This window comes from Pteropus alecto, unplaced genomic scaffold (assembly GCF_000325575.1).
Source record: "Pteropus alecto unplaced genomic scaffold, ASM32557v1 scaffold106, whole genome shotgun sequence".
Taxonomy (NCBI): domain Eukaryota; kingdom Metazoa; phylum Chordata; class Mammalia; order Chiroptera; family Pteropodidae; genus Pteropus; species Pteropus alecto.
In genome coordinates this window covers 12,184,128-12,203,392 of record NW_006442103.1, presented here as the reverse complement: position 1 = coordinate 12,203,392, position 19,265 = coordinate 12,184,128, and the positions used below count along the sequence as shown (strand labels likewise).

The 19,265-nt window shown below is 32.3% G+C and overlaps 1 protein-coding gene across 5 annotated transcripts in view; it reads left to right on the top strand.

Annotated features, from left to right (window-relative positions):
- The window catches only part of ST7L (suppression of tumorigenicity 7 like), a 101,972-nt gene that overhangs the window by 21,825 nt on the left and 60,882 nt on the right, over positions 1-19,265 (top strand). For all 5 annotated transcript variants that reach the window (XM_025038458.1, XM_025038460.1, XM_025038459.1 and 2 more), the window contains 5 exons: positions 5,702-5,856; positions 7,251-7,348; positions 7,591-7,705; positions 12,651-12,723; positions 13,625-13,727. In XM_025038458.1, coding sequence (XP_024894226.1) covers positions 5,702-5,856; positions 7,251-7,348; positions 7,591-7,705; positions 12,651-12,723; positions 13,625-13,727 — 544 coding nt within the window. The remainder of the gene's footprint in view (positions 1-5,701; positions 5,857-7,250; positions 7,349-7,590; positions 7,706-12,650; positions 12,724-13,624; positions 13,728-19,265) is intronic.

Genomic DNA, 19,265 nt, shown 5'->3' with positions numbered 1-19,265 from the left:
ATTGAAATGACCCAGCCTGAGGAGCAGAAAAAAAATAAAGGAATGAAGAAAAAAGAACAGATCCTAAAAGACTCATAGGACACTATTAAGCACATCAACTTATGCATAAAGGAGTCCCAGAAAGAGAGGAGAGAACAGAGTGAATATTTGAAGAAATAATGGCTGAAAAGAGCCTCTGAATGATGAAAGACATGGGTCTATATATCCAAGAAGCTCAATAAACCCCAAATATGATATGTTCAAAGACATCTATAATAAGACATTATAATCAAGCTTTCAAAAGCCAAAGACCAAAAGAGATTCCTGAAAGCAGCAAGAGAGAAACAACTCATCAGGTATAGAGAGCCTCAATAAGATTAATAGCTGATTTCTCATCAGAAACTATAGAAGCCAGAAGGCAGTGGGATGAGGATGTTCTGAAAGAAAACTGTCAGTTAAGGATTTTATAATCCAGCAAGCCTATCCTTCAAAAAGGAAGGAGAAATTAAGACATTCTCAGATAGACAAAAACTGAGAGAGTTCATTTGCAGTAGACCTGTCCTACAAGAGATGCTAAAAGGAGTCCTTCAAGCTGAAACAAAAGGATACTAGACAGTCTTTACTCTACACAAAGCAGTGAGGAATGCCAGCAAAGGTGATTACATAGGCAAATATAAAAGTCATTAGTAATGTATTTTTGGTTTGCAATTCTTTTTTTCCTGTATGATTTAAAAGGCAACTATGTAACACAAGAATTATAAATCCATGTTGTTGATGGACATACAATTTCTAAAGATGTAATTTGTGACAACAACATAAAGAGTAGGGGAAGAGCTATATAGGAGCAGAGTTTTATATACTATTGAAACTAAGTTGTATTAATTTAAACTAGATTGTTAACTATTAACCACCAAGAAATAACTAAAATATATGGTAAAAGAAATAAGGGAATCAAAATAGTATACTAGAAAACATAAAAGAAAGCAATAATGCAGGAAATGAGGGCAAAAAAGATAGGACATATAGAAAACAAATAGGAAAATGGCAGAAACAAGTCCTTTTCACAAATTATTTAAATGTAAGCATGCCAAAACTTAGAAGATACAGCAAAAGCAGTGTTCAGAGGAACATTTATAGCTGTACATCTACATTAGTAAAGAAGAAAGACCTGATATCAATAACTTTTTATACCTTAACGAAGTAAAATAATGAAGAGCCAGCTAAGCTCCAAGCAGAGGAAGGGAGAAGTAAAGATTAGAGTGAGATAAACAAAATAGGGAATAGAAAAACAGAGGGAATCACTGAAGCCAAAGGTTGATTTTTTAAAAATATCATCAAAATTGACAAACTTTCAGCTAGACTGACCAATTAAAAAAGAAAAAAGACTCAGAATACTAAAATCAAGAATGAAATCGAGTATATTATTGCTGACCTTACAGAAATTAAAAAGATTAAAATAGAATGCTATGATCAAGTGTTTGTCAACAAATTAAATAACTTAGATGAAATGGACAAATTCCTGGAAATGCACAAACTACCAATACTGACTCAAGAAAGAATAGAAAATCTGAATAGACCTATAATAAGTGAAGAGATTGAATCAGTAATTTAAAAAGTTTCGAAGAAAGCCCTGAACTTGATTACTTCACTAGTGAATTCTACCAAACACTTAAAGAATTAACAACAGTCCTCTACAAACTCTTCAAAGAAATAGAAGAGGAAGTAACTCTTTCTAACTCATTCTATGAGTCCAGTACTACCCTCATAGCAAAACCAAAGATATCACAAGATATGAAAAGTGCAGACTAATATCTGTTATGAATATATATGCAAAAATCCTCCACAAAATACTAGCAAAGCAAATCCCGTAGCATATTAGAAAGATTATATACCATGGCTCAGCGGGATTTGTCTCAGGAAAGCACAGGTGGTGGTACATGAAAATCATCAGTCAGAGTATGACACCACATTAATAGAACAAAGGACAAGAACAACACAGTCATCTTTATTGATGTGTAAAATGTATTTGACAATATCCAACACCATTTTATAATATTATAATAATAATAATAATAATGACAATATCCAACACCATTTTATAATATAATAATAATAATAACAACAACAACAACAACAACAAACCCAAGGAATGAAAGGAAACTTCCTCAAACTGGTAAAGGAAATTCAAAAAATACACAGCTGACTATATTCTTAATAACGAAAGACTGAAAGCTTTCTAAGATCAAGAAAGGTGAAGGATTGAAGAAGTACAAATTAGTAGAGTGCAGCATAGGGAATATAATCAATAGTATTGTAATGGCTCTGTGTAGAGCCAGATGGATGATAGAGAAATTGGGGCAGGGAGAATCGTTTCATGAACTATATAAATGTCTAACCAATGTACTTTATACCTGAAACTAACTAACTAAATAAAAATAAGGCAAGGATGTTTGCTCTTGCTACTTCTTTTTAACATTGTATTGCAGGTGCTAGCCAGTGCAATTAGGCAAGATGAATGGGAAAATGGCTTCCCAATTGGAAAAGAAGAAATAAAACTATATTCACAGATGACATTATCTTACATGGGCAAAATCTTACAGAATTCTCACACACAAAACAAAGCTAATAAATGAGTTCAACAAAGTTGCAGGAGACAAGATCAACATATAAAAACCAGCTGTATTTCTATACACTAGCAACGAACTATCTGAAAAGGAAATTAAGGAAACAATTCCATTTACAATAGCATCAAAAATATTAAAATTCTTAAGAATAAACTTAACCAAAGAGGTATAAGACTTGTACACTGAAGACTACAAAGTATTACTGAAAGAAGGTAAGGAAAACCTAAATAATGGAAAGACATCTTGTGTTCATGGATTGGAAGACTTAATATTGTTAAGATGGCAATACTCCTCAAGTTGACCTATAAATTTAATGCAATCTCTATCAAAATTTCAATTGTCAGTTTTGCAGAAGGATAAACTGATCCTAAATTTCAGTTGCCATTTTCACAGGACAAGTTGATCCTAAAATTCATATGGAATTGCAAGAGGCCTCAAAGAGCCAAAACAGTCTGAAAAAGAAGAACAAAGTTAGACTTTCTTGATTCAAAACTTACTATGAAGCTACAGTAATTAAGTCACAATCATAAGGATAGCCATTTAGATTAAGCAAATTGAGCTTCCAAAAATAAACTCATACATATATGGTCAATTGATTTTTGATGAGAGTGCCAAGATCATTCAATAGGAGAAAGAATAGTTTTTCAACAAATGTTTCTGAGCCACTAGATAATGTAAGAGCTAAAACTATTAGAAGAAAACTTATGGGCAAATTTTTGTGACCGTGGCTTTGGCAGTGGTTTCCTAGGTATAACATTAAAAGCACAAGCAATGAAAGAAAAGTTAGGTAAATTAGACTTCAGAATTAAAAGCTTTTATACATCAAAGGATACTATCAAGAAAGTGAAAAGGCAACCCACAGAATGAGAGAAAATATTTGCAAGCCATATATTTGATAAAGGTCTGGTATCTAGAATATATCAGGAACTCTTGCAATTCAGTAACAACAACAACAAAATTAAAAATTAAAAATGAGCAAAGGACTTGAATATACATTTCCTCAAAAAAGATATGCAAATGACCAATAAGCACATGAAAAGATGCTCAGTATCATTTATCATAGGGAAATGAAAACCACAATGAGATACCCCTTTACAAGATGGGTAAAAGCAAACAAAACTCTCCAGAAAATTACTAGTGTTGTGAAAATGTGGAGAAGTTGGAACCCTTATAGATTGAAGGTGGGAATGTAAAATGGTACAGCCACTGTGGAAAACAGTTTGGCAGTTCCACTTCTAGGCATATATTGAAGAGTACTGAAGGCAGGTGTTCAAAAACACTTTTATACGTATGTTTATAATGGTATTATAGTAGCCAAAAATTGGAACCAACCCAAATGTCCATCACCTTACAAATGGATAAATAGAATGTGGTATATCTGTGCAATGGAATGTTATTCACTCATAATAATGAATTACCACTACATGCTACATGAATGAACCTTGTAAATGTTATTAAAAGTCCCTGAATTATATACTTTAAAATGGTTAATTTTGTGATGTGAATTTTACCTCAATTAAAAAAAAATTCCCAATAGTAAGAATCATTGGTTATTCATAAAATTTATTTCTTGTATTAACATCTCCATTTTAAATACTTTCGAACAAACACAAGGAAGCTTTAAGGGAAAACAACCTCTTTATTATGTAGCTATACTGTAATTTAAAATTATGTTTATATTTTGATTCTACTGCATCAGTTTATATCCATCCAGATCTTTTAAAGGTGCTTTTATTATTTTGTTATTTTAAAGCATTTGAATTGGACTTAAAATAGCAGAGAGCCTAGTGTTTAAAGCAGCAGTATATCTAATGCTTCAGAGAAATCCAGTGATCATGATGAAGAAATCTCTGTTGATTACTGAAATTATTGTATACTTCAAATTAGAGAATTATTTGAAGGGTGCCAAAATGTTATGATTTGCATTTTCTACAGTGGAAAGACCCTTCTTGTCCTCAGTTGTCTGATTGCTATCTTGTCATCACTTTTGTTTCATGCCTGGCCTTGTATTTTTACCAATAATTTCTATCCTGTTGCTTAAACACTGTTCAATAGAAATATAATGCAAACTATATATGTAACGAAATTTTGTGGTAGCCACATTTAAAGACTAAAAAGAAATAGGTGAAGTTAATTTGAATAATATATCTTATTTAGCTGTATTTAAAATATTTTAACAGCAATATTTTTAAAAATCTAATAAGTATTTTACATTCTTCTAAGTCTTCAAAATTCAGTGTACATTTTACACCGAACATACACTGATCAGTGTGCATTTCGCACTTCTCAGTTTAGACTAGACACGTTTCAAGTGCTCAATAACTACATGTGGCTAATGGCTACAATACTGGACCGTCCAGGTTTGGATAATCAGAACTAGGACATCATCTCCAGAAGGGATATACTAGTTATTTCTGGGAATAAAAAAAACTTTTTGTTTATCTTTTTTGCCCCCAAACAAGTTAGTTTATCTTATTAGACAGTTTTTGACTTAAAAGATACAAAGAGAAATCTATGTTTTAGTGGGGTGAAGAAAAGGATGCTTGAAGTAAGCATGGATGTGACAAGTGAGAGTAAAATTGTAGGAGGAAAGACTAGAATTTGGGCTAAGGGAAGTTGTTAGGGTACTGTTTCGGGTAAGTCCAAGAGAGGCTGGCGCAGCACACAGAGGGACTACTCTGGGCTGCAGAAAAGATCTAGTCCTGGACCATGCTTCTGAGTCAAATGTTAAAGGTGCCTAGTTGGTCATGGAACTTTCTTCTCACTCGCCACCCTCTCCTATACCTTCAGTAGCCTTTAGGTGGATATTACAAAGTACATAGTGACTAAGAGCAGGCAAGACTACTAGAGTGTATAGTCCTTTGAACTGCTTTTCAGATAACTTTTTATGTATCTCCTTTCCCCACCCCCTTGCACAAAAGGAAAATACAGGACAAAGGACACACCAATATGCCCCTAATAATTTAAAATAGAGAATGAATTTCTTCTTTGAGAGATAGAAAGTTAAGGAAATGTGTTGGGAAGCCAAGGGACATACCTGAGAGAAAATACTTGCTTTACCATTTTACTTAAAATTGCCTTGCTTGCTTTCTTCATAGCTGTGCCACTGCATATGTTCTACTGGCTGAGGAAGAAGCAACAACTATTGTAGATGCTGAAAGGTTATTTAAACAGGCACTCAAGGCAGGAGAAACAATTTATAGGCGGTCACAGCAGTGCCAGCACCAAAGTCCTCAACATGAAGCTCAACTGAGTAAGCAAATTTGAACTAATTTTTACCCATCTTTTAGTTGCTGGAATTGGCTCTTTTATGTTTAAAACACAAAATAATAATTTAAAAAACCTTAATACTTCAATGTTAGCTACTTTTCATAAGAGATAACTAACTAATCTATTCATAATATCTACAAGCCAGCAAGACAGAAATATATATTTGCTATAGAGTGCTTGTGGAAGGTAACAGATCTGCCCTGGTTATTGAGAGATGTGCTGCTCTAAGACTTTATAGTAATTTATTTTATGTGAGAATTGGGCTGGTCATTGGAGAAACAACTTAAAAAGATTCAGGAGAGCCTTCTAGTAGTGATAAGCAGCTATTACCTTTACCCTCACCCTTACCCCCAAGCAACAGTAGAGGGACATTTGGTTTGCTCTTCAGACTGTATCTCCATATAGTGCCCGGGAGCAGCCCCCTTAGCACAAAAATCAGCCTTATAATTAGCATTGATTCTTTCTTTAGTTGATTTTTCTCTGATGTGTTTGAGATCTTTATGGGCATAACAACTGAAATCCTTTCTTTCTACTCTTAGAGATACTGTCCCAGTTATGATTGAGACACTTTTACCAAAGATGTTAGAATCTGTGGTACTGCTGCTTCCTGCTGTTTTTTATGGTCAGACGGTTTTAGTTTCGTGGTTTTGGCAGATTGTGGGCAATAAATTGAAATCTGTTTACATAATGCATTATCTGCTATCAGTTAAGTTCTAAATCTTTTGTTCATGGAAATTGAAATTTGGGTAATGTTTTCTCTCTAAACTAAATATTGATGTATACAGCATGTTTCATTAATGCATGTTATAATACACAACTGTGGGAATACATAATTTTGAAACCAATGAAACTACATCTATAGAAAAGTTATGCCATTTGTCTTTGTATCATCTCAAATATGTCTATTAAATAATTACAGAAATTTTGTTTTGAGCATCTTTTGTTTGGCAGTTAAAACAATGGAGAATATTAAAATAATAGATCGTTTATGCTGAAACTTAATGTTATTTCTTCCTACTAATGCATATATTTCTTTTATGTTAATATTAAAATGCATTTGTTAAGTATACATGGATTACTTTATACATACTGTACTCAGATTACTTATTGTTAGAGGGAAAAGTAATGTAAAATATGTATATGTATTAATCTTTTAATATAGAAAACTTCAAACATATATACAAATAGAGTGGTATAATGAACCCCCTAAATGTTCATCACCCAAATTCAACAATCATTAATATTATTCCATTCTGACACAATTTCATTTCAATTGAACCTTCTGGAATAAGCAAATGAAATTAATGGATAATAGGTTAATGAAATAGCAAGTCATAATACAAAAGTGATAGTTGTGTCTTTTTTTTTTTTAAATAGGAAGAGATACCAATGTACTGGTGTATATTAAAAGAAGATTGGCAATGTGTGCAAGAAAATTAGGAAGAATAAGAGAAGCAGTAAAAATAATGAGAGATGTAAGTACATTGGATGACTGTTTATAGTCTTCAAAATTCTGAAAATGTGGTTTAAGTTTCCAGTTATTTTAATGCAGAATAACTGTTTTTAATTGGTAGTTTTTATGAATATACATACATTTCTTAAGGGTTGAGTCTTTACAGTTTTAAGAAACAAAATAATTTCTGCTTAAATGAATCTGATTCAGTTCTATTGAGTTCCTTTGCTATAATTTTAACCTTTTTTTCCTTTTAATATACAGTTGATGAAAGAATTTCCTCCTCTTACCATGTTGAACATCCATGAAAATCTCCTAGAATCACTTTTAGAATTACAGGCCTATGCAGATGTTCAGGCAGTCCTAGCAAAATATGATGGTGAGTGATATTTGTCTTAGTAGATAGCATGGTTAACATTTTTTTTCAATTATGTAATTATAAATGTGAATCTATTGCGGTATTTCTCTGATTTTCTCTTTCCATTTGTACTAGTCAGTATTTATAATCCATGGATACAAGTTACTATTAAGTTACTATTAGTTATCTTTTTTATCAGGACTTTAGGTAGCAAAAGCCTGCAAGAAGGAACTTTTCTTCTTTCAGGATTTATTTGTTTATTGAGCACCTAATATGAGTGAAGCACTCGGCGTACAATGGTGAACAGGAAGACATGAACTTAACTCTTGTAGGATTTATAGTTTAGTGGAACATAGACAAAATAATAGTAGTTACATTGAAGTATAGTGTGTTATGTGAGATAATTGGAAAAGTATGGGTTGCTATTCACGTAGGATGGTACCTCATTTGTTTTGGAGTGTCAGGGAACTTAACAGAAGTTGCTTAGCAGTATGTATAAGAGTAATTCAGAATATTTTGTCGGGAAAACAAAAGATAATGCTGTTAAATAGAAACTATTTTGGTAAGTTGGAATTCAAAGATGTATATATAATTGCATAAATGTAAGAGTACATTAAGTCAAATACAAATACTGTTTTTTCTTAAATGCATAATTATTTATTGCCATGACAGATTGGCCCAAAACGAAAGCTGTGTTCAGAGTGAGATTTGCCCCTTAAACTGGAGTGATAATTTTAATGAAATGTTTGTGCAAAATAAAGTGCAAGAAGTATAAAATGTCTTTCTTCCAAGATTAATAAGAGTGATTAAATGATGAATAAGATTTTATGGCCAAAAAAAAAAAAAAAAAGAATTCAGAATAAAATTTTTGCCGTGCTTTTTAGTTACAAAGTATAATTTTTCTTATCTGATCCTCCTAATAATCTTGTGAGGTGGTGAGACAAGTACTTTTACTATCTCCAGTTAGTATATAAGGAAACTGCAGTTGAAGAAGGTTTAATAATTGGGTAAGGTTTCTAGCCGGTAAGAGGCAGGCCTGAACTTAAATCCAGGTATTCCATTTATTTGTTTACTAGTCTTCCAGTAGTAAGAAGTCAATATACTGGCTGTTTTTATTATTATACTATAACTGCTAATTTACCACAAAGGGAGTTAAGAGAATTTTTAAGCATAGCCTTTCTCCTCAGTCTGAGTGAGGCGTTAGCTTTTAAGCCCATACTGAAAACATCCTAAGTAGCATAATGTTTCTGATCATATCTCTCACTATAACAGAACACAGAAGTCACTTATTCACACTTGTCCAGTTGTAAGTTCTTAGCCATTAGCTTTGGAATGCCCATGACTTGGAAGGTTTGAAATGTGTTACACTTGGAAAGAGAAGTTTATTTCTTTTAAACATCTGGAATTCTTAAGAAGTGCTTCAGAATATGTAAGCTCGTGGAGAAATTTATGAGAAATCTTTCCATATGTAACTTATCAGATGCATGGCCTGCTTATGATACTATGATAAACAAGCTTAAAGACCGAAAATAAAACATCAGCTAGGACCTGAGTCATTAAAAATAAAATTAACAGATATACTTCTGTATTTTCAGTTGTTTTTATGAGTCCCCAGTTTTTACTATTCTAGAATTCTGAGAAAGTTAAAAGCAAATTTACTTTTTTAGTTCTCCATTTACTGGTATAACTATGGAATCTGAAACTTCAAGGGAATTCTGTGGTCTTACTTTCCTGATGACATTATTTTAGGTTTCTTTTTTAAGATTTATTTTTAATTATAGTTGACATATAATATTATATTAGTTTCAGATATATTGATTGAATAGACATTTTTATACCTTACAAAGTGATCTCCATGATAAGCCCCATATATAGTTATTACAATTATTGACTGTATTCACTATGCTTTCTGTACTTTACATCTCTGTGACAACTTTTATTACTGTCAGTTTGTACTTCTTAATCTCATTCATTTTTTTCACTCATCCCCCCACCTACTTTCCACCTGGAAACCATCAGTTTATTCAATATATCTATGGGTTTGTTTCTGTTTTTGTTTTTCGTTTGTTCATTTATTTCGTTTTTTATATTCTGTATAGAAGTGAAATCATACTGTATTTGTCTTTTTCTGTCTGCTTTATTTCACTCAGTCCCTCTATGTTGTACCACATCCTCTATCCATTTGTCTATCAATGGACACGTGGGTTGCTTCCATCTCTTGGCTTTTGTGAATAATGTTGCAATGAACATAAGGATGCATATGTCTTTTTGAATTAGTGTTTTTGTTTTCTTTGGATAAATACCCAGAAGAGGGATTTCAGGTTCATATAGTAGTTCTATTTTTAATTTTTTGAGGAACCTTCATACTGTTTTCCATAGTGGCTGCACTAGTTTATAATCCAACAACAGTGCACAAGGGTTCCTTTTTCTCCACAAATTCTTTGTTGTTGTTTTTATAATAGCCATTCTGACAGGTATTAGGTGATATCTCAATGTGGTTTTGATTTGCATTTCACTGATTATTAGTGATATTGAGCATCTTTTCATATGATTTTTTGCCATCTGTGTGTCCTCTTTGGAGATATGTCTATTCAGGTGCTCTGTCCATTTTTTAATCAGATTGTTTGCTTTTTCTGTGTTAAGTTGTATGAATTCCTTATATATTTTGAATATGGATCCCGTATCGGATGTATCATTGGCAAATTTCTTCTTCCATTCAGTAGGTTGTCTTCGTTGATGGTCTTCTTTGCTGTGCAAAAGCATTTTAGCTTGATGTAGTCCCATATGTTTACTTTTGCATTTATTCTCTTTGCCCTGGGAGACACATCCAAAAAACTATTGCAAAGACCAATGTCAAAGATCACTGTCTATATTTTCTTCTAGGAGTTTTATGGTTTTAAGTCTTACATTTAAATCTTTAATCCATTTTGAATTTTTTTTTTTGTATATGGTCTAAGAAAGTGGTCTAGTTTTATTTTATTGCATGTATTGGTCTAGTTTTGCCAATACCATTTATTGAAGAGACTGTCTTTACCCTATGTATATTCTTGCCTCCTTTGTTGTAGATTAATTGACCATGTAAGTGTGGGTTTATTTCTGGGCTCTCTCTTATGTTCCATTGATTTGTGTCTTTTTTTTTTTTTTTTGCCAGTATCATACCGTTTTGATTAGTATAGCTTTGTTTGACATCAGGTAGCATGGTACCTCCAATTTTATTCTTCTTTCTCTAAATTGCTTTGGCTATTAAAGTCTTTCATGGTTCCATGTAAATTTTAGGGTTATTTGTTCTAGTTCTTTGAAAAATGCCATAGGCAGTGAATCTGGAGATTGAATCTGGAGATTGAAACTGTAGATTGCTTTGGGTAGTATGGACATTTTTTTTCCTGCTCTTTAATTCCTCCCCTCCCCCACTTTCACCCCTGACCTATGGATGTTGCCATTTCCCCTTGAGAACTGGATCTGTGAAGGGGGTTGTCTCCTCCCACACATGCTTGCAGCATGCACCCAGGGCCTGGCGCACCCAGAGGGGCTGGCACACCCAGGATATGGTCTGTGTCTCCACCTGGGGCACAAACCCAGGACCTTCTGTGTGTAAACCAGACGTGCTAACCGCTACACTATGGAGCCACCCCTAGTATGGACATTTTAACGATGTTAATTCTTCCTGTCCATGAACACAGTATGTCCTTCTATTTATTTGTATCTTCAATTTTTTTTCATCAATGTCTTATAGTTTTCCAAGTACAGGTCTTTTACCTCCTTGATTAAATTTATTTCTAGATATTTCGTTCTTTTTGATGCAATCGTAAATGAGGTTGTTTTCTTAATTTTTCTTTCTGATAGCTTGTTATTAGTGTATAAAAACACAACATATTTCTGAATATTAGTTTTGTATCCTGAAACTTTATTGAATTCATTCATTCTAATAGTTTTTTGGTGGGATCTTTAGAGTTCTCTGTATATAGTATCATGTCATCTGCAAATAGTGACATTATTACGTCTTTCTTTCCAATTTGGATACCTTTTGTTTCTTTTTCTGTCTGATTGTTATGGCTAGGAATTCCAGTACTATGTTGATTAAAAGTGGTGAGAATGGGCAATCTTCTCTTGTCCTGATCTTAGAGAAAAAGCTTTCAGCTTTTCATCATTGAGTATGATATGATATTAGCTGTGGTTTGTCACAAATGGCCTTTATTATATTGAGGTATGTTCCTTGTATATTCACTTCGTTGAGAGTTTTTATTCTAAATCGATGTTAAATTTTTTTCAAATGCTTTCTGCATCTATCGATGTGATCAAATAACTTGTATCCTTCATTTCGTTTATGTGGTATATCACATTGATTGATTTTCTATTTGGGGCATTCTTTAAGAAAAAATTTATATAATTATTATAATTTCTGATTAATTATTTTCTGGAAAAAAATGTCATTTAAAAGAATGTAGAAAATACTAAAACACAAGAGAAGAAAAAATTAAAACCACTCAGCGTTATATCACTTGGATTTAACTACAGTTAAATATTTTTTTTTATTGAATCTTAGTTTTTCTCTAAGAATAGGTTGAGTTGTGAATAGGTTGAGTTTTTACATAGTAGTTCTAAGTATACTATACCTTTTTCCCTGAATAGTATTATTGAAAGCAAATTATTATAAACATTTGTTGAGTCCTTTTTACCATTGTGCTGAGGGCTTTCACAGACATACTTTAATTTAATCTCTGCCAGAAAATTACCATTTTACTGTTTTGACAAGAGAAAACCGTGGTTAAAGAAGTTGCTACTTGTTCAAGGATGCATAACTAGTAAATAGTAGATTCAAGATTCGAACTTAGGTCTTCCGACTAAATGTCCTTATGCTTCTACTACTATATTATATCTGTTGAAATTGTACTATCAATTATTCTTATTAAAAATTGTCTTCAGGTATTTTTTTTATTCTTACAAAAATTGAAAATTATTATTACAGATATAAGCCTTCCAAAGTCAGCAGCAATCTGTTATACAGCAGCACTATTGAAGACAAGGACTGTTTCAGATAAGTAAGTACTTATGAAAAATAAAATAATTTAGAAAGACTGCCAACCTCAATATTATGTATGTCATCCATTGACTTTAAACAGTGCTCGTTTTCCTTTCTACTTCTTTCTGAATAACCCTTTCTGAATAAGCCCTTGAGGCTTCTTACTATGTGTAGTAGTGGAAAGGGCAAGGTTTTTAGAGTTAAGTAAACCTGGGTTCAAATTCGGGTCTACCACATACTTAGGCTTTGGAACTTTGGGCAAGTTAATCAGTTTGATTCTTTTCCTCATCTGTAAAATGAGAGTAATAATACTATAAGGTGGTTATGTGAGGACTATATGTAATAAATGCCTAAAGCAAAGCTGGAAAGAAAGTACATGCAGTACATAGCAGCTATGGTGATAATGATAAAGTGTGTGGTAGGGAAATAGGTTTCATATTATCTATTCTGAGTTATTCTGTATTCCTTGTATTTTTTGGCTGCCCTTAACGAATGTCTGTATTGCACAGGTAAGCTATTCAGAAACCAACTTAGTGGTGACATTTTTTTTCACCTTAGATTACTACACCTTGATATGAATTAGAATGGAATATTCAGTCCGTTTCTTCTCAATGAAAATATGATAAGAATGTACTATTTCATGAGATTCTCTCGATATCTGTGTAGCCTTTCTTTTATTCTTTCCCAAAGTGAGCCTTCAATGAACTACTCCTGAAGCCTTTCTTTACCTAAATTTGAAGATTTTCACTTCTTATGCTGCCTTTTTTAATATGTTGGACCAAAGTCTTTACTTTCATGCTTAGTTATTTGGCTTTGTCTTTAGCCATCACCGGAAACCTCTGATCAGGGGGCTAGATTATGATCTAAATCCATGTATATTTTTTTTATATTCATTTCTTTATTTTGTGGTTTTCTTACAGATTCTCTCCAGAAACAGCCTCCAGAAGAGGATTAAACACAGCAGAAATTAATGCTGTGGAAGCAATTCATAGAGCTGTGGAATTTAATCCTCATGTCCCAAAAGTGAGAACTTTTATGATAAAAAATACTGCTTTTAAGTTTATCAAATTGATTACAGTGTATAGACCAAAGTTTGGGTCTCTATTATTTGAGTCAGAATTGTTTAGTCTGCTATAATTTGATGCTTATTATTCACCTGAAAGGAGATGTTAAAAGGCATTTAGAAGGTAGATAAGAGCAGCAGTTCATCATAGGTTTTGCAGTTCTTGTCAAAATAAAATTTGAAATGTGTTTGCTTAGCTGTTCCTTCTATTATAGTTATAGAGAAGAAATAAAATGGCTAGGTCTTAATAAAAGATCATTCATATTTCAGATCATTAAATCAAATTTCCTGTTACTGTGAAAGCTTTTTATATCTAGACAGATGCCTGGGTTTTGAACTAGGGCTAGGTAGACAAAGACTGCCAATAAATAGATTAAAATAATCAGTGATAGGAAACAGATGTGGAAGTTCCCAGAAAAAACTGCCAAGTTAATGTTTATTTAGTTCCAGATGAGACTATATCCATCTCATTTGTCTTTATATTGTGCACCTTGCAGACATACATAGAGATTGTTGGTTAATCTGTGTGTGTTGTCTCCCAAGATTAAATTGTAGGTTTTAAAAACAATGCCCATGTTAGGAAGTGTAGAATATTCAAGAATAGATGCCTTTTCTACAAAATGTAATCGTAACTATTGATTCCATATAATGTGTATTAATAGAATTTGGAAGCTAGTAGACATTAAAGAGATTAATCTCTAAAAGATAATTTACAAGAAATGGAAATTGTATATCAGTTAGAGTAAGTAAAGAATAGAGTCAAGAAAATTACTAAAATCTAAGAAATGACACTAGTCCTATAAATTTAATTAAATTTTTTTATTGTGAATTATAATACATACACAGCAAAGTGTAAAAAAAAAAACAGAACTGTGCATCTTAAAGATTTATTATAAAGCAAATGAGTGGAAACTACCACTGAGGCCCCCCAAAAAACATTGCCAGCCCCAAAAGCCCACCTGACTGCCCTTCCTCAATTACAGCTTCTTCCCTCTTGCTAAAGGTAACCATTATTCTGACATCAATTATGTTCACTTCCTTCTTTTCTTATATGTTTGGTTTATACTTTTCCTTTGTTGTTGACTTTATAAAACAAGTTAAGGAGTGGTCCCTCTTTTTATTTCCTCTGGAATAATTTGTGTAAAATTAAAATTATTTCTGCCTTAAACAACTAGTAGAATTTCCTGATAAAGTCATCTGATTCTGGAGTTTTCCTCGTTAAGAAAGATTTTTTTGTTACAGATTTTACTTCTTTAGTTTAATATTTTAATTACAAATTCAGTTTCTTTAACTATTACTTAACTATTCAAATTTCTTATTCTTGTATTGGTGTTTGTGAAGTTGTATTTTTCTAGGAATTTATCTCATCAAAATTTTCAGATTTATTGGCATAAAGATTTCATAAAATTCTTTATTACCTTGTTAATATTTACAGGATCCGTTATAACATCCGCTTTTTAATTGGCAATACTGGCTACCTTTTCTCCCCACCTTGATCATAGTCTCTAGGGATCTATCAGTCTTGTTAGTTGCAAAGAGCCAAGCTCTGGCTTGGTTGGTCCTCTCTACTATTTGTTTTCTGGTTCATTCATTTCTGTTCTTTATGGCCTTCCTTCAACTTTCTTTGGCCTTGTTTTGTTATTTTTTGTTTCTTGTATCTTACATAGATACTTAACTCATTAATTTTCAGCCGTTCTTTTTCTAATATATCTATTTAAGCCTATAAACCTCTTTCTAACCACAATTTTAACTGCATACTATAGCAATATTTTTTATATAATTTAGTTCAAAATGTTACCTAATTTCCATTGTTTCCTCTTTGATTTAGAGATATATTTATTCCATTTAAAGATATATGCCTTAATTTCCAAATATATAAGATTATCTTTTCATCATTGTTTTCTAGCATAATTGCATTGTGGTTAGAGAACATACTTTGTGTAATTTCACTCCTTTGAAACATTTTTCAATTTTTGAGTTTCTGTTTATTTTTCACATCTCTTTTTAATTCTCTGCCAAAATTTTAAATATAGTTTTTTATTTCTTTTAAAATAGTTTAAAGTAATAAAGTCTTTCTCTGATAATCCCAATATCTGGAACTTCTATGTATCTGCTTCTATTTTCTTTTTTTCTACTGCATCATGTTCCTATTGTCTCGTTTTCTCTTATGCCACATTTTCTTTGACTATGTGCCAGGTGTTTGAAATTGTAGAAATAACTTAAAACCTCAAATAATATTATCTTTCTTCAGAGAGTATTTTCTTTGCTCTTAGAGGCCTAGAAGAAGCAGGACAGGATCACCTTAATTCAGTTTCAGAGATTGATAATTTTTGGTCCATCCAGATGCCTCGAAAGTGGGCTATAGTCCTTGAAAGTTCTGGTTTATTTCTGATTCACCCTTATTTTTAGGGAGAAGACTTTCAGGGTCCCAATCCAATCCTGAGGAGTTTGCCCAGGCTGTCACTCTGACTTTGTTACCCTAGCCTTAAGACACTGACAAAATAGGGTGAACAGCCTCTTAGCCATCTTGTCCAGAATTGGCAAATGTTGCTACAGTAAAAGAAGCCCCAAGTGTGGCTTACTTCTCTGATTTCTGCCTTCATTGGACTGTAGGCTGGTAATTTCTTACCTTCTGTTAATTATATGATGTATTTAATTAGATTTTTATATGTTTTGTTCAGTCTTTTTAGTTGTCTGGGAGGATTGATCTGAATTACTTAGAATTCCATTTTTGGAAGCACTTTTATTTGAAATACTGTGCTGTTTCATGCTTCCGAGTAGTTTACAGAATGGATTCTGCAACTAGACTGTCTAGTTTTGGATTTGGGCTTTACTATTTCCTAGCTGTATGACCTTGGACAAGTTATTTAACTTCGTTGGACTTGAGTTTCCTCTTGTGTCAAATGGGGATAATATTCCCTACCTCTTAGAGTTGTTATTAAGATTAAATGAGTTCATATCTTTAAAGTGCCTGTTTAAAGAAGACTGCCTGTTACATAGTAAGCGAAACAGTTATTGTTATTATCTAGGATGGGATGGGAATCTGTTCCTTGTGTGAGAAAATGAATAGCAGTTATTAATCAGAACTATTGAAATTAAATACACCACTAAGATGTCTAAAAATTTTATTTCTACTCAAAATATCAAAATATGTACTATCTGTTTCCTATGGTTGTAGACTTCTTCTCATGCAAAAATGTATTCTCAGTAGTAACAGTTCTGATGATATAAATTGTGCATTGATTTTCAAAACTACTAGTAGAGGCTCATGGGTGGAAGGAGGTTAGTGGAAATGCAGGCATTGCCCCAATTATAAAATTAAAGTGTTGGATAGGTAATATATATTAGCTCTCAGATTGAATCTGCTCTAAGTATTCTATGATGACTTTTTGGATACTTTTCTTTTTTCAAAACACACACAGATATATACTGAAATACTTTGAAACAAGTCTGAGAGAAATGAAAGAAGACCTATATAAATGGAAGAGATATACCATGTTTATGAATTGGAAGACTTAATATTGTTAAGATCACCATTCTCCCCTAATTGATCTGTAGGTTCAATGTATTTCCTTTTAAAAATCCTAGCAGGTTTATTTGTAGAAATTGACAGGCTCATTCTAAAATTTATATGAAAATGCAAGGATCCTAGAATAGCCAAAAAATATTTGAGAAAGAAGAACAAAGTTGAAGGATTTATTCTACCCAATTTTAAGACATTTTTAAACGGTTTTTTCTTCCAGACATTTTATATAGTAATTAAGATAGTATAATATTGGCATAAAGATTGAAGTATATAAGTCAGTGGAAGACAACAGAGAGAGAGTCCTGAAGCAAACATGCATATTTATGGTCAGTTGATTTTCAACAAGATTTCCAAGGCAATTTAATGAGAAAGAATAGTCTTTTCAACAAATGGTGCAGGAACAATTAAGTGTCTATATGGGGGGAGGACCTAGACCCCTTCCCTCACACCATATACAAAAATTAACTCAAAATGGATTGTAGATCTAAGTTTAAGAGATAAAATTATAAAATTCGTAGAAAGAAACAGCAGAACATCTTTGAGGCCTTGAGTTAGGCAGAGATTTCATCAAAAGCACTATTACAAAAGAAAAAAGTTGATAAATTGGACTTCTTAAAACATTGGTTCTTCGAAAAACATTAAGAAAATGTAAAGACAAGCAAAAGACTGGGAGAAAATATTTGCAAGTCATATATCTCTTGAAGGACTTGTATCCAGAATTATAAAAAACTCTTACAATACAAATAATAGGATGACAAACAACTCAATTAAAACATGGGCAAAGGATATGAATAATCACTTCACCAAAGAAAATACACCAATAACTTATAAGCACATGAAAAGATTCTTAGAATCATTAGTCATTGATAAATACAAGTTAAAACTACAGTATGATACTACTTTATACCCACTAGAATGGCTATATTCAAAAAGACTGGCAATACCAAGTGCTGACAAGAATGTGGCGAAGCTGCATACATTGCTGTTGTGCATGTAAAATAGTATAGCTAATTTGAAAAACAATTTGCAGTTAAACACATAGTTGCTTACAATATGACCATCAATTCCATTCCTAGGTATCTACACGAGAGCAATGAAAACATATGTCCATACAAAGACTTGTATGCAAGTATACAGGTATATAAATATTCGTAGCAGTATTATACACAATAGCCCAAAACTTGAAACAATCAAAGATAGGTGAATGAATAAATAAGTTATGATATATCTATACAATGGAACACTTCTTAGAATTAAAATGGAACAAACTATAAGTACATGCAACAATACAGATTACCCTCTTAACCTCAAATACTTTATATCAAGTGAAAGAAACCAGACACACATATTTTATGATTACATTTGAATGCGATTTCTAGAACAGGCAAAACTACAGACCCACAAAGTAGATCAGTGATCCCCTGAATCCAGGGATAGGAGTAGGGATTGACTGTAAACAGGCACAAGGGAACTTTTTGTGGTGATTGTTGCACAGCTGTATAAATTTACTAAAAAATCATTGAACTGTATACTTACAACAGTGAATTTTGTGATATGTAAAGTATACCTCAATGAAACTTAAATATATATAATTTAATAGATATAAATATGTATTTTAAAAGTATATAACATATATACTTTAACATTTTAAAATCATTTTTATTTATAGGTAGGAATTTAACTATTTTCCCCTCAACTTTATGTCAAAGCTAGTTGACAATTCAACTCTTAAAATGTCCAGCTATGTAGGATGGTGCTATAACCTTACATTATTGTTGGTGGATATACACCTTAACTGGGTGTTATCGAACAAGATAATTATTAAGATTTTTTTGGTAAAATTTTAAGCTCCAACAACTTGGATAATATCCCACTTAAATAACATTAGTGTTATATGAACTGGGAAAGCTCTGGAATTTGCTGCTGTGTGTTTGCTAGGGTTTTAAAGTGAAGCGTGTACAGATTCAGATTC